The 14,743-nt window shown below is 40.6% G+C and overlaps 1 protein-coding gene and 1 non-coding gene across 2 annotated transcripts; one reads left to right on the top strand and one right to left on the bottom strand.

Annotated features, from left to right (window-relative positions):
• Window positions 1–508: 508 nt before the first annotated feature.
• LOC132612136 (uncharacterized) lies at window positions 509–3,069 on the bottom strand. Its single transcript, XM_060326469.1, has 5 exons — window positions 2,414–3,069; window positions 2,005–2,365; window positions 1,523–1,822; window positions 1,371–1,432; window positions 509–1,319 (listed from the first exon to the last, which is right to left on the bottom strand). The coding sequence occupies exons 1-5, from the start codon at window positions 3,067–3,069 to the stop codon at window positions 509–511; spliced, it is 2,190 nt and encodes a 729-aa protein (XP_060182452.1).
• LOC132612437 (small nucleolar RNA R71) lies at window positions 2,495–2,601 on the top strand. The gene has a single exon (XR_009571797.1). It is a non-coding gene; the product is annotated as a small nucleolar RNA R71 (small nucleolar RNA).
• Window positions 3,070–14,743: the final 11,674 nt, after the last annotated feature.

Here is a 14,743-nt window from a genome sequence, read left to right as displayed (position 1 = left end):
AACCCAAATGGCATGCGTTTGAAAGCATATGTACCATATGAGCATGTAAACGTGGTCTTCTCCTAATCCTCCGGAGCAATAACTAGCTGATTGCAGTCAGAATAACCATCTAGAAATAATAAAACTCTTGCCCGGCTAACCTGTCTAGCATTTGATCAATGAAGGGAATGGGATAGTGATCCTTTCTGGTTGCCTCGTTCAACTTGCGATAATCCATGCAAGTTCTCCATCCAGTGATTGATCTAATAGGAATGAGCTCTTTTTTGTCATTTGTCACAACCGTCATCCCTCCTTTCTTCGGGACACACTGCACCGGGCTCACCAACTTGATATCTGAAATAGGAAAAATAATGTCGGAATCTAACCACTTGATTACCTCTTTCTTGACAACCTCCTTTACCACAGGATTCAGTCTCCGTTGATGCTGTGCGCTGGGCTTATAATCATCCTCCATGAGTATCTTGTGCATGCATAACGCGGGGCTAATTCCCTGAATATCAGATATCTGCTACCCCAATGCCCTTTTGTAAGACTTCAATACTTCCAGACAAATACTAACCTCTTCGGCGGTCAACTCTGCTGCTAATATCATTGGCAAGGTATCACCCTCGCCTAAGAATGCATATTTAAGATGTGCGGACAATGGCTTCAATTCCAAATTTGGAGGCTCTTCAATTGACAACTTCGGAGTTATTCTCACATTTCTATCTAAAGGCTCAAACTCGCCTGCACAAATATAAATACTCGCCATATCCAGAATCTGCACCATCTCAAATGTCGCCGAGTCACCAAAAATATCATCACCCATTAAGTCTCTCTCCAATGGATCATGAGAAGTGATGAGTGGTCGTCCTGTATCATCATTCAGAATAGTAACGATGGACAACTCATAGATTGCAGGCATCTTTAGAGCGTGGTATACATTGAAGACTTCAACTTTATCATGTACTCTCATGGTGAGCTGACCAACAGCTACATCAATAAGTGCTCTCCCTGTGGCCAAGAATGGACGCCCCAAAATAAATGGGACTTCCGGGTCTGGATCGAAGTCCAAAATCATGAAGTTAGCAGGAATTATCAACGACCCCACTTGCACCAATACATCTTCAATAATGCCTTCTAGTCTTGCTAACGATCTGTCTGCCAGTTGAAGAACTATAGTGGTTGGACTGGGTACTCCCAAACCTAGCTTCCTGAAGATAGATGAAGGCATCAAATTTATACTTGCACCGAGATCACATAGTGCTCGAGCAACAACCAGCTTCCCAATAGAAATCTCAATCGTGAAACTTCCGGGATCCTTCAATTTAGTGGGTAACCTATTTTAAATCCGAGAAGTGCACTCCTTAGTAAGTGCAACAGTGGTATACTCTGTGAATCGGCTCTTGTTTGCAACAATATCATTGATGTGCTTAGCATACTTTGGGATACCCTGCAGTATATCAACCAACGGGACATTCACGTGTACCTGCTTAAGCAAATCAAGAAACTTCTTGTAAGTAGCCTCTTCTTTCTATCTTGCCAAACGTTGAGGGAATGGAGGTGGTGGCTTTACAACCACGGGTTGTGGCTGCTTTGCCACTGGTGTCTTTGCAACCACGGGCTGTGGCTGCTTTGCCACTGGTGTCTTGACTACCCTCTCTTCTTTAATCATTTCCTCAGTAATATTTTCTTTTTCAGCTTCTACTCGACTGGTTTTTTTCGGAGCCACTTCCTCTAGTTCTCTCCCATTTCGAAGAGTCACAGCATTACAAGGCTTGGGATTCACATCCGTATCACTTGGAAGTCCACCAGGTGGTCTAGTATTTTGTGCACTAACTATCTATTCCATCTATCTTTTTAAATTTCACACAGCCAAATCGCAATTCTGATTATCTGCTATCAACTTCTGCTGGTCTATCATCATCTTCTGCATATCACCCATCATTTTTTTCATCATGTCTTCCATACTGTTCGTGGGTGATTGAGGAGCAGGTGCTGGCTGATAGTTCTGCTTTTTATTACCTGGGTTGTCACTCCACCTGAAATCAGGTGATTTCTCCAATTTGGGTTATAGGAATTCCCGTATTGATTTTTGTTTCCTTGTCCATTGCCTGCATTACCCATAAAGTATATGGATGCGGGATTTGTAGGGCATTCATCACCGTTGTGACCTTCTCCATAAACGTCACAAAAAACGATGGCTTGTTGCACTACATGCATATGTGGTGGAGCTTGCGCAACAGCTAACTTCTTGATTTCAGTGTGCATGGCATCAATCTGTGCTGATAGTGTTGTAAAATTATCCACTTCAAAAACACCCAGTGCCTCTCTAACTGAACTGCTAGCTGCATCATCCTGCCAGTCTGGAGTGCTCTGAGTAAACCTATTCAATAGTGTGAATAGTTCTTCATAGCTTAGATCAAGAGCCTACCCTCCTGCACCAGTGTCTAATGATGACTTATGTTGGGCGTCCAGACTCTCAATGAATGTGTGTGCCAGAACTTTATTCGTCTGATGGTGGTGAAGGCAATCTCTGAGAAGACCTTTGAACCTCTCCCACGCTTGATACAAATTTTCCCCACTTTTCTGCCTGAATGACATGATCTCTCTTTGGAGTCGAGCTGTCTTTGCTGGTGGAAAGAACCTTGTCAAGAATTTCGTCGCCAAATCATCCCATGAAGTGATAAAATTTGCGGGCTCTGCTAATAACCAGTTACTTGCATTCCCCAATAGAGAAAAGGGGAACATTGTCAGCTGCACATATTCTTTGGTGACCCTCCCAATAGAGAAAGTATCCACAATCTGCAGAAAAGTATGGATGTGACGCTGAGGATCCTCATGGGACATTCCCGTGAATTGCCCACTAGAGTGAAGTAGCTGAATCATGGGATGTTTCAGCTCAAAGTGCCCTTCGATGGTGGGCTTGACAATGCTCGAAGTTACATCTGCCACACGAGGCACTGCAACCTCTCTCACTTTCGCTGGTGGATTATTAGCCATGACCACAGGTAACTCTGCTAAAGCCTGCGGGTTCTGCAATAAATTCAAATCTCTCCTGCTAAAGCCTGCGGGTTCTGCCAAATGCATACGCAAGTGTACGTGGTCGTACAAGTAATATAGTGATTATATAAAATCGGATGTCGAACCCACAGAGACTTATGACCAATACTTTCACGAAAATAAACTATTACTACTAATTATGCAAGTAAAGAATAAAATGGTTGTTTTGTAAACTAAATGCTATAATGTAGATAACTAATAATGTAACCACAATTTATGTTAACAACGTATTTGAGTACTGCTTTTATCAAGATTTTAGAAGTATTCCAGGGTCGTGGTTTGTTCGCCAATCCTATTGAGTCGTTCAAGTATCACACCTTAGCAACTTTGTTCAAAATTGTCAATTAACCAGATTATTAATCTCGTAGTATTCTCCCGAACCACTACTCGCCGATTCAAGATAACTCGCCTCCTATATTCCTATGGTATTGACCTATCAAGAATGCAATAAGAGCACGACATGAAATTGACTGCGGTAACTAAGTATATTCCTATCCTGGTCACAAATCCTAGCCCAACTATAGGGATATTCATATCACAATCTCGTTACTTCTTCTCCAAATTAACGTCTTTCCCAAGCACGTGTATCAATTAGTAAATAGAACTCAACTGTTGCGCAGATAATCAAGCAATTAAGCACAAAAGTAAAGAAGCAATTGCATACGAACAAGCTACTAAGATTGAAATACTTGTCAAACGTCAATATTCATGGCTAAGCCACAACCCCAGAATTACGGTGTTAAGTTACACATGATTCGAGAATGGGAGCAAGAATTCATGATTAACATAGGGTTTCAATGTAAAGAAAAATAATAGAAGAGCAATAAAACCTAGAAAGAGTTTCACAAGTCTCAAAATTCGTCCAAGCCGCCTTTCTAGTGTTAAAAACGACTATTTATACGCTAGGGTAACTACAAGATAAGTTGGCCCAATCCCGATCCAAGTAGGACAACTGACGCCGCTTGTGCGATGGCTATGCATCGCATGGCCAACGCATGATCTCCTCTGTGTGTTGCTTGTGCGGCGCATGACCAATGCATGACCTGTCTGAGATTCAGAGATGGGGCTTTTGTGCGCTGGCTGTGCGACGCATGGCCAGCGCATGAGACCCTTCAATGGTCGGATTCTGCCTTCAAGTGCTGGAACTCCTTCCCAACATTCAATCAACGTGCAAAGCCTCGAAATCAATCAAAAACTGCTCGGAATACTCTCCATTGGTCCTTGTTGTACCTATTTATACAAGCATACCAACATAAGCTCATATACAAAAATTTACATTCAAAACTGTGATTAAAGTGTTAAGAAGTGAAGTGCAAATGACATTAAATCTAGATATTTGTGCCAGATATCAATTATCTTAAAGGTGATTTGTATAGCTTATCTTATACTTCAAACTTCTCCCTGATGTATTTGAGCGGTACATAGTAATACCACCTGTACTTTGCAATAAGTTTCATTTTCGAGAAACAATTCTCAAATTTTTCCAGTTTCGTTAAATTATCCAACTTCACGAACTCTTAATTTTTCAAGAATTATATTGGATTGAATAGCGAATTAATACCTTAATAGTTGTTACATCAGTAGGGTTAGTAATTTTTAGGCTTTGAAGTGTGAAGAATATTATCTTTAAGGTATTAATTGCCCCCACTATGAATAATTGTTATTCGGATTGACAATAAATGATACACGATACTAAAGAACCTTCAAAATCTTCAAGCAACAATTCATGAAGATTTTCCTGTAGTACTTCTCTTAAGAATTAAAAAGAATTTGTTGAAAAAATTGTCCAAAAAAGTTAAAAGGAGGAGACATAGATTATTCGAAAATCTATGAACAAACACATATTTAAAATGCCAAAGAGGGTGAAGTTATGATTGAATAGCACGTATTCACACAAATAACGTTGCCTGTATTTTTTAATGGAACCTTTTTCTGACAAATTATGTTGGTTAAAAAATACGTATTCGCTGACCAAATATCACAAATAAAATTCGAAATAAAAGAAATAAGCAAATGCGTCATGAAATTCAAATAAAAGATATAGATAAATTAACCGCTAAAATTGCAATATATTATTTTTAACAACTTTTAACTTTCTTAAAAAACTAACTTTTATCAGCTGGCCTAATATCTACTGGTATTCTATCAATTCCACCTATGCAATATTTTCCTTCTCTACAATGGTAATAATATTTCTTAAAAAATTAAGCCCAAAATCTTTTCTCATAGAGAAATTTTACAATAAAAACAGAGAAATCAATTTTGAGAGAAATTCAATTAGCTAGCAGGTGCCCAGTGCCCATATTATTCCTATTAAGTAGAGTATAATGTTCCTCGAGATAATCGTCAGAAACACAACTGTAGTATCATTTTTTCTGCGAGTTTCACATCCAAACTATCAATTGTTCCCTTTTTCCTACTATTACCTCTATGTATCCAAGTACATTTAGGTGATAGTTTAGGTAGGAATGGAACAATTGATAGTTGACCTAATCAGCTTTGAAATGTGTTTTGATATATAAATAGTGATAGTTTATACACGAAAAGGGACAACTAATAGTTGGGGATTGTTTGGTACGCGGTATAAGGGGTTGAATGGATTTGGTCTTATACATACGCGAGCAAGGTAATCAAAAAAGAAAGAAAATGAGTTCGTCTTTATATTATCACTTAATTAAGAGCCATGTGAGATGAAAATCTCATGCACGATTTTGAATGAGAGAAAGAAGTGAGAAATCCTTTTTTCAACTCTAACTCTTCTACTCCCAGTCGTTGCTTTTCTTTCTGTTACTTCCAAAGTAGGTACTTCAACATCAGCCATAAAATAAAGACCAAATTTAATTTCTGAATATTTCACCTTATCCCTTTTAACTTAAAATTATTTTATTCCACCTCCCAAATGAGATAAATTCCAGAATTATAATTCCTCGATAATTTAGTCCGCATACCAAACGAAACTTAGGTATGAAACTTGTGAAAGTAATGACAGTATGTTTCAAACTATTTAAGTCAGTTTTTGTTTAATTATTTCTCACACTTCCCTCATCGTCCCTATACAGTTTCAGACTATTTAAGTCATTTGTTGATTAATTATTTTTGATAGATAGTGTTTCTTTTCCTTCTTTTCCGCTGCCCTAATTCTCCGACGTCCTATACCCACTTTTCCGACGTCTTCTTCTTCTTCTTCTTCTTCTTCTTCTTCTTCTTCTTCTTCTTCTTCTTCTTCTTCGATTTTCGTCCATTTTTCTTGCCTTCCATCAATGGCAGACACCAAGTTCCATCATGCTTTGGCTGTCTCCAACATCAAGAATCACATCCCAATCATTCTTGAGATGGAAACGGATCATTATTCGGCTTGGGCCGAATTATTCAAACTTCATGCCCGGTCTCACCGTGTCTTTTCCCACATTCAGCCAACCGGAAAGGAGAAGGCTCCTACCACCGACGACGAAAAGGAGTTGCGGTCCACTTTGGATGCCACGGTACTTCAATGGGTATATGCAACCATCTCCACGAACTTATTGCATACAATCATCGAAGAAGACCTATCGGCAAAGGAGGCCTGGGATCGCCTCCGTAATTTTTTTCAAGACAACAAAAACTCCCGGGCCGTTGCTTTGGAACATGATTTCTCTCATGTCAAGATGCGGGATTTTCAAAACGCTTCGGCGTATTGCCAACGTCTCAAGACCTTGGCCGATCAACTTAAGAGTGTGGGGGCTTCGGTGACCGACAACCGCCTCGTTCTCCAACTGGTGGCTGGACTCCCAGAGGCATACAAGAATTTGGGTACCTACATCCGCCAAAGTAAGCCTCTTCCACCATTCTCCGAAGCTCGGTCAAGTTTGTGCCTTGAGGAAAAGGCGTTGGCTGAAATGCACGATGACTCGCCTGCGGCTATGGTGGCTAATTCCAAACGTGATTTTGATGACTCTTCTCATCTGGAAAATTCTGGTCATTCTCACCATCATCGGGGCAAAAATAACAACAAAAACCGCGGCTCTAGCGGCGGATAACGGTGGTGGCCGTGGTTCGGGCGGCGGCAGTGGCAGCCGACGCCGTGGAGGACGCCCCTCAGGTGACCAGCAACAGTGGCAATAGCCCTCCTCACCGTGGCAGTGGGGTTGGATGCCTCAGTGGGCTCCCCCTTGCCTGTATCCTACCACGCAGTGGGCTCGGCCACAGCAGCAGTGGCAGCCGCCATCTTCTTCGTCTGGCCCGAGATCGCTGGCCCAGCCTGGCATTTTGGGCTCGCGACCACAGCAGCAGGCATATGCAGCCGCAGGCTCCCCGACGCAATGGACTCCGACGGATATTGAATCGGCCATGCACACGATGACGTTGAACCAACCCGATTCGAATTGGTATATGGATACCGGCGCCACGTCCCATATGACATCCACAAAAGGTACTCTCTCGTCTTATTTTAATTTGAGCAATCGTAATACTGGCATTGTTGTTGGTAATGGTAATTCAATTCCAATTCGAGGTTGTGGTCATGCTAAATTGCCTCCCCCGAACCCTCCTTTATTGTTAAACAATGTCCTTCATGCGCCAAAACTCATAAAGAATTTGATATCGGTTCGTAAATTTACTACTGATAACTATGTGAGTGTTGAATTTGATCCTTATGGGTTTTCTGTGAAGGATTTCCGGACGGGGATGGCTCTCATGAGATGTAATAGTAGGGGTGCTCTCTATCCATTGTCCACCTTCAAATTTTCCACCAATTCACCGTCGACTTTTGCTGCCTTGTCTTCTACCCGTTGGCATGATCGTTTGTGTCACGACCCAGCCCCGTGGGCCGCGACTGGTGCCCTACTTGGGCACCCAAACAGACATACAAACTAAATCATCATTTTTAAACAGAGTTTAGAACGAATATTATCTTGCGCGATTGCGCGTACAAAACATTATATCAGAATCAGAAGAGGCAGCGGAATATACACCGCCGAACATATGCACATATATCAAAAAACCGGCAAGGCTATCAAATATGTCAAAAGCCGACAAGGCTGTCAAATGGCACAACGGCCCAAAACGCATATACAAATGCACGCCGACAAGGCTGCCACAAACATATACAAAATGCACGCCGACGAGGCTGCCATAACGAATAGAGTCATGCAAACACATTCATACAGAAGTAGGCACACACACCCACAAATACGTCTACAGACTTCTAAACAGACAAACCGAATCATATGGCGGGACAGGGCCCCGCCGTGCCCCTGAACAAATACATATATACATAGCGAACGAATATATACCAAAATGTGTGCTCTGAAATGAGAAGAGCACTCCAAACAGCAGAAGAGGGTGTCCTAAATGGGTAGATCACCAAACTGTGCATCTGTACCTGCGGGCATGAAACGCAGCCCCCGAAGAAAGGGGGTCAGTACGAAATATGTACTGAGTATGCAAAGCAGATTATACAGAAAGCAAATCTGAGACATAAACGAAATGGAAGTACCAAACATAAGTGCAAATCCAACATATCAAAATTTGCTTACTTTAAAAAATATGTAAGTAATGCATAGGGTACAGAAGAATATGGTCGCCCACCCGTCGATGGCGCCATAACACAGCATAACACCAGAAAGTTTCAAATCTCCGTATCCCCGTCACATATCACATCACAACATAACGCCATACACAGCATAACACCAAATATAGGTGGAACCCGAGCCTCTTTTGCGAGTAGCTCGGTGAACCATAAACACAACATAACTCCGGAGTATATCAAAATGCGCACGACAACAGAACCGGCCCGGGACTCGGCGAAAGGAATAACAGAATGCACGAGTAGAGTCGTGAGTAGTCATATGCATAAAATCATTATCATAAATTCAAACATAAGTAAAATGATCATATTTGAAATCGGAATAATAATCATACCAAATTCTTTCAAAGATTCTCTGAATTATATAAAGGAAAGTCGCGGGACCCACGGACGGGTATTTACCCAAGTCGGGCCCGCCTATGGAAAACATACGTATTATACATAATGCAAACTTTTATAAAAATATTGGAGCAATCCGAGCATTTATGTGAAATGTATGGCATTCAGAAATTTCGAAGTTCTTTAAAGTGAAACCTTTTTGCGCAAAGTTCGAAAAGCGATTATTTCAAATACATAAAGGTTCATATTTCATCAAATCATACATAAGAGTGCCAAGGAACATATATAGATCATATCATGCTCGGATTTCGGATTTGGAATTTCCTTAAGGCTCTAATCTAGCCTATGTAAAACTAAGACATGCCAAAAAGAAGGGAGGTTGCTTTACATACCTCGTACGCACTCCAAGATGGCCAATCTAAAGTAAATTCCAATCTACGCCTCGGGCTCCCCAAGGTCTACAAATATGCCAACGAATATCCAATATTAAACATAGGCACTTAAGCCATTTATTCCAACTAACATTAAATTCTACAGAAAATTCGGCAGCATTTCCCCTGTAAATAGGCCATCCCGAGAATTTAACTCGCTCAAAATCAACAACAACAACCACAATAACCAACCTAGCAACATCGATAATCAATTCGAAAGGCAAAATAATAATAGTAGCTCTCTTTTACACCATTCGACAACTTTCCAATTATTCAATTCAATGGCTTACTTTCAAGCCACAATATCGTTCGTACATTCGATTATTAACCCAAACTCATACTAACAACATTCGAGAACATTCTAAACAATTCACATAATTTTTCCAACAATCCACAATTTCTCCAAATTTTTGGCCGAAAACAGCCCCTACCCGTGAGCAGCCCACTGGGCACACTTCCGACTTTCAATTCATGTTTTGTATCACAATTCACAATATAACGATACCATTTTCATAAAATATACAAATTACATCAACGCACAATAACCCTCAAATCAGCCCGTACAATCTCAACATCAATCTTAAGTCATTAAATGCTCAATTCCAAACTAGAATTCGTAACGACGACACGAAAGCGCTTAAGCGATAATAATGCGATATTCGGCATAATCTATGACTCACATTCGTTCACACTACACATATTCATATGTTAATGGTTCTCATATATAAGGATTGCATTAAATGCACAAAGTTCTCCAAATCAGTCCGCAACGCTTACTATATCAATTCGGGACATTTAACTCTCATTTCCAACATACAAATCATCACAACAACCATTACGACGCTAAGCGATATTAATTCATTCTTTGCTACCATTTGGAGGCTATATACACGGCTACACTACACATATACATGTATCTATGATTTTTATTCTCTTCTCCACTCTACGACAATCAATATGCTACAAGCAATTAATTCATCAACCCAATACCACACCACACACATATACTTCCCACGGTCAACACACCCAACACAAGCCCCAACTTCAACATTTCATATTTCATGATTTTTATCCATTTTAGCATACTACAATATGCATACAACATTTATAACTCCAAAAACAAGATTAGAACTCACCTTTATTCTCCAATCCACCAATAGGCTAGGGTTTGCAAATGGGCAAAATGAGTGGTTGAATGACCCAAACAATACTTCCACGCTACTTAGGGACCTCCAAATAGTGGGTTTATACCAAAGAAATAATTTTAGAGAGGCAAAAATGGGACTTGATTTTTCTTGGTTGTGGCCGAGAATCATGGGGGAGTGGAGGCTCTCCAAGTCTTGTTATTTTTCTTTAAGTGTAGAAGTGGGAAATGAGAAAGATGACTTAGTCTTCTTTTTTTTAAGTATCCACAAATATCTCCCTTTGTTTATGGCCCACACATGTGTTGGACCAATTAAAATTGGCCACACAATGTGTGGGACCATTTCAAGTCCACACGGCCACCATGGCTTTTGGTACAAGATTTTTAAATTCCAATTTTATGAATTGTGGTCCCAATTTTTGCTAAGTGTCCAATGCCCTCAATTTCATATTCAACTTATGTCTCAAAATAAAATCAAATGGTCAAAAGTCCCGACTTCAAATCCCGGAATAGTCTTGGCCCTTAATTGTCATAGTTAATCCGGGTTGTCCCAATGTATAAAAATACGGGACGTAACAGTTTGGGCCACCCGGGAGATTCTATTTTGGATTTTCTTAGGCTTAATAAAAGCATTGAATGTAATAGTTCTAGTTCATCTAGTATTTGTCATTCTTGCGTTCTTGGTAAACATGTTAAGTTGACATTTGCTAGTTCTATTTCCGAAACTTTGTTTTCATTTGACATTATTCATAGTGATTTGTGGACTTCTCCAATTTTGAGTTCTATGGGCCATCGTTATTATGTTCTGTTTTTGGATGATTTTACCAACTATTTGTGGACTTTCCCTTTGGCTAGAAAATCTGATGTTTACTCAAAATTCATGGATTTTAAGACCCATATTCTTACTCAATTTGAACGTCCTATCAAGAATGTCCAATGTGATAATGGGAGGGAATATACTAATAGTCAATTCGGAAAATTTTGTGCATCCAATGGGATATCTTTCCGTCTTTCGTGTCCTCATACATCCTCTCAAAATGGGAAAGCAGAAAGAAAAATTCGTTCACTAAATAATGTCATCCGGACTCTTCTTGCTCATGCCTCCATTCCTCCGTCTTTTTGGCATCATGCATTGCAAATGGCGACATATCTCATTAATATTTTACCAAGTAAGCTATTGGGTCACAAATCACCTTTAGAGGTCCTTTACCAACGGAAACCATCTTATTCTCATCTCCGAGTCTTTGGGTGTTTATGTTATCCCCTTTTTCCGTCTACTACTATTCACAAGTTGCACCCTCGGTCAACTCCATGTGTCTTTTTGGGATATCCACCAAACCATCGTGGCTACAAATGTTTTGATTTATCCTCAAATAAAATCATTATTTGTCGTCATGTTTTATTTGATGAGACTCAATTTCCGTTTTCCAAAATCCATACTCCGGCTCCCACCTCTTATGACTTCCTTGATGATGGCCTCTCTCCTTACTTGATCCATCATATAGCCGCCAGCCCTCCACCGCTGCCCTGTCCCCCTTCGTCGCTGCCTGTGACTCAGGACCACGCCGACCCCTCCCCACCTGGGCAGCATCCTCCATCGTCCTCTACGCAGGACCAGTCCGCCCCTCTCCCCCACCAGCTTCCCACCACCCCGCAAAACTCGACCATTTCTCCACCTGTCCAGCCCAATACCCACACACGCATGGTCACTCGTAGTCAGCGCGGGATTTTCAAACCTAAGCACCCATTTAATCTACATGCGGCGGTTACCAAGTCCCCCATACCTCGTAAACCGTTGGATGCGCTACGTGACCCGAATTGGAAATTGGCCATGGATGATGAATATGATGCTCTTATTAAAAATAAGACGTGGGATTTGGTACCCCATCCACCTAATGTAATGTTATTCGGTCTATGTGGATTTTTACTCATAAAGAAAAGTCTAATGGTGATTTTGAGAGGCATAAAGCCCGTCTTGTAGGTGATGGCAAAACACAGCAGGTTGGCATTGATTGTGGTGAGACTTTTAGTCCGGTCGTGAAGCCAGCAAGGATCCGCACTGTCTTAAGTCTAGCTCTATCTAAACATTGGCCCATTCATCAGTTGGATGTCAAAAATGCATTTCTTCATGGCGAGCTCAAGGATACAGTTTATATGCATCAGCCTATGGGTTTTAGAGACCCATCTCGTCCCGATTATGTGTGTTTGTTGCGCAAGTCCTTATATGGGCTTAAACAGGCACCGAGAGCTTGGTATAAAATATTTGCTAACTTTGTTTCTTCCATTGGTTTTGCTAATAGTAGGTCTGACCACTCCTTGTTCATCTATCGCAAAGGGCACCACTTGGCTTACATTTTACTATATGTGGATGATATTATTCTTACTGCTTCTTCAGATGCTCTCCGTTGTTCTATTATGGGCCTTCTTGGCTCAGAATTTGCTATGAAAGACTTAGGTCCTTTGAACTATTTTCTTGGCATTGCGGTGACCCGTCACAAGGGTGGTATGTTTCTATCACAACGAAGTTATGCTACGGACATTATTGAACGTGCAGGAATGTCCTCGTGTAAGCCTTCTTCCACTCCGGTTGACACTAAACCGAAGGTCAGTGCCTCTTCTGGCGATCTGTGTGACGATCCCACTCATTTCCGGAGCCTTGCAAGTGCTCTTCAGTATCTTACCTTCACCAGACCGGATATTTCTTATGTTGTACAACAGATTTGTCTTCATATGCATGCTCCACGAGATACGCATATGCTTGCTCTTAAGCGGATTATTCGGTATATTCAGGGTACTCTTGATCATGGTTTGCATCTCTACTCATCTTCAGTTACTGATTTGGTTTCATACACTGATGCTGATTGGGGGGGATGTCCAGACACCAGACGCCCGACGTCGGGTTATTGCGTGTTTTTGGGAGATAATTTGATATCCTGGTCATCTAAGCGCCAACCTACTCTTTCCCGCTCTAGTGCGGAAGCAGAATATAGGGGGGTTGCTAATGTTGTCTCTGAATCATGCTGGATACGTAACCTCCTCTTGGAACTACATTGTCCGATCCCTAAGGCTACTTTAGTTTATTGTGATAATGTCAGTGCCATTTACCTGTCAGGAAATTCAGTCCAACATCAGCGCACCAAGCACATTGAGATGGATATACATTTTGTTCGTGAAAAGGTGGCGCGCGGCCACGTCCGTGTCCTTCATGTTCCGTCCCGATATCAGCTCACCGATATTTTCACTAAAGGACTGCCACAGGTCTTATTTGAAGATTTTCGGGACAGTCTCAGCGTTCGTAAACCTCCCGTTTCGACTGCGGGGGTGTGATAAATAGTGTAAATATGTAGTAAAAGAATATTTTGTAAATCTTCTATTTCAGGTTAGTATAGTTTGTATCCTAATAGGACATTGTAACTATGGTATATTTACCAACTCAATCAATGAGAATAATCACGGAATTAATCTCTTTCAATTTTTCACACTTCCCTTCTCGTCACTACACACACAGTCTCTCTCTAAATATGTATCGTCTCCATTTCTCTCTTGCCATCTGAAAAGTTGCTTGATTCCCCTTGTTAATTCGTTCTTGTTTAAGCTGTAAAATTTACCTTTTGTTTAAGCTGTTTTTCTCTTCTTCTTTTTTTTCTCCATTTAAAACATGGTCATCTTCTAAAATGATCGTTAACGTTTTGGCGTGTGTAAAATTTCACAAAGAAACGAGTTAAATGGTCAAAATCACACCTAAATGATCACTTTTTCACGAGTCAACATCTAAGTGTTAAACACACCTTTAAGCTGATTCTTATCGACTAGGTGTGTTTTAATACATTGATGGTGATAATTCAGGTAGAAAAGGGGGAACAACTGATAGTTGGGGTGTGAAACTCGCGAAAAAATGATAGTTTAGGTGTGTTTTTGACGAATATGTCTAAAGAAAAACATTGGATATATTGCATTCTAGGGCGTATTCTTGCTGTTCTGTTTTTGAACTCTTGCTGAATAACATTTCTACTTGTTAAAATCCAATCTTTATTTCACATTTTCCATTTCCAGGGTGCATTTTACAGAGGAGAATGATTCTTGAAAAGCTTGTTGATTTTGTGTTGTGAGTTGTTATTTTCAACTTGAGAGTTCTTGCCTTTAGAAGGAAACAAGTCATCACTTTCCGGTTTTGGGTTCTGTTAAGCTTTTTATATTCAGATTGCTAGTGCTTGAAGACAATTA

Source organism: Lycium barbarum, chromosome 9 (genome assembly GCF_019175385.1).
Source record: "Lycium barbarum isolate Lr01 chromosome 9, ASM1917538v2, whole genome shotgun sequence".
Classification (NCBI taxonomy): domain Eukaryota; kingdom Viridiplantae; phylum Streptophyta; class Magnoliopsida; order Solanales; family Solanaceae; genus Lycium; species Lycium barbarum.
The sequence above is the reverse complement of the archived record's forward strand: the minus strand, read 5'-3'. Positions and strand labels throughout refer to the sequence as shown.